Source organism: Rutidosis leptorrhynchoides, chromosome 10 (genome assembly GCF_046630445.1).
Source record: "Rutidosis leptorrhynchoides isolate AG116_Rl617_1_P2 chromosome 10, CSIRO_AGI_Rlap_v1, whole genome shotgun sequence".
NCBI classification, from domain to species: Eukaryota; Viridiplantae; Streptophyta; class Magnoliopsida; order Asterales; family Asteraceae; genus Rutidosis; species Rutidosis leptorrhynchoides.
In genome coordinates, this window is record NC_092342.1 from 305,750,761 (window position 1) to 305,752,511 (window position 1,751).

At 31.8% G+C, this 1,751-nt stretch overlaps 1 protein-coding gene across 1 annotated transcript; it reads left to right on the forward strand.

The window, feature by feature from the left end:
• The first annotated feature begins 578 nt into the window (after positions 1–578).
• On the forward strand, positions 579–1,133 carry LOC139871216 (F-box protein SNE-like). Its single transcript, XM_071858952.1, has one exon. The coding sequence runs from the start codon at positions 579–581 to the stop codon at positions 1,131–1,133; it is 555 nt and encodes a 184-aa protein (XP_071715053.1).
• The last annotated feature ends 618 nt before the right edge of the window (positions 1,134–1,751 follow it).

A 1,751-nucleotide genomic window follows, 5' to 3' on the forward strand; every position in this document is an offset into this window, starting at 1 on the left:
ATATTGTACGGATTCGTACAGTATCCGTATATGTTATATAACCGTTTTATATTTATTTAGGTATTTGACAGAGTAGCTGAAACTATTAAAATAAAGTGTTAAATTACAAAATGTTATGAACTTTAACTCTAACATTTGTTCTATTAACTTTTAGTTTTTTCTTCTCTCAGAATTATTATCACTTGTAACCAAAGTTTACTTGAATATGAAATTTTTCATAAAAGTTTATAAAAGTTCCAAAAAATTTGCTTGCAAACATGCACAACGGTTTGAAAAACAAATCATTTGTTTAAATATATACTACTCCGTAACAAATAATTAGACACAAACCAACATTTCACTTCACTCCCAAAAAACAAAAATATTGACCTTTATATTTTTTCCTAATATTTAAATTAAAACATTAAATTAAAATAAAAAATCAACCCCCGAAGCATTGGTTTCTGTTTATTTCACACCCTCTTGGAATTTTGTTACTTGGTCGTTTCCCTTCTTCCGTCGATACCTTATGTCAATATTTATTTCATCCCTTCTACAAATTCAACAATTTCATCATTCACATTCTCTTGATTAGCATCATGGTGCAAATTCAAGAAACTATCGACACAACTATTACTAATAATATTAATATTAACAGTAACAATAATAGTAATAGTAATACTAATGAGTTTGAAAGTGATTTTTGTATTAACGATCACGTTGATTTACTTATCGAGATATTGAAAAGGCTAGATGGGCGATCAATGGGTGCGGCCGCGTGTGTATGCAAACAATGGTGTTCCGTAACACAAAATGATTCCTTATGGGAACATTTATGTTTTCGACACGTGTTACCCGCCCCTGTTGGTGTACGGCCCGTTGTATCCGCATTGGGAGGGTATAGAAGGTTGTATATGGTTTGTGTACGGCCTGTACTGAGTCGACTCAAAAGGAGACGAGTTGGAAATGAGTTTGAAGTTGTAAGGCAAGTTTGGAACCAACATGAAGTTGAGCTGTCGTTGTCTTTGTTTTGTGTTGAGTATTATGAACGGTTGTTGGTTGGTGGTGGTGGTGGTGGTGATGGGAGAGTTGTCGGTGATTCTCCGACGGTGTCGTGGTCGCTTAAGTTTTTAAGAATGCCGGTAAATGTTTGATAATGATCGAGAGAATGATGAAAAGGTGTCGTTTCAATTGTTTTGACTTATGTATTTGAAGTTGCAACTGCCAAATACTCGTAGTACGTATAGCTAGCGGGTGACATTCTTTATTAAATTTCTGTTTCTTATTCTTCTTCTTTCTTTTCCTTTTTTTTTTTTTTTAATTTGAATTTTGAATAATTTTTTTTTTTTTAGTTTTTATTTACTAACTGTCTAATTTCGTGTTTTATGGTATGAGGTTTTAAGTCATTTATTTAGTGTATTATTAGTAACTTGGAAGTTTTTTTTTTATTTTTTTTATTAATGTATTAAAATGAGGTTTTAAGTCATTCATCACTAATCTATTCAATTAAGAGGTGTTCACCCTTCTATGGGTGAATGTTGAACTTTTTAAACCAAACAACATGTTGGTGTACGATTATGTTGAAAGTTTACTTTATATTTGTTTATATTCACATGTGAATTGGATACTGATTAATAGAAAGAGAAAATAATGAAACTTGACGAATCTACCATTCATGGATGGTGTTATGGGAACTAACAGCATTAGGTGCCCGTGTCTCTTTTTCAAGGTTAATTTCGGCGTCTAAAATGGACCTTGAAATTAATTAAAGT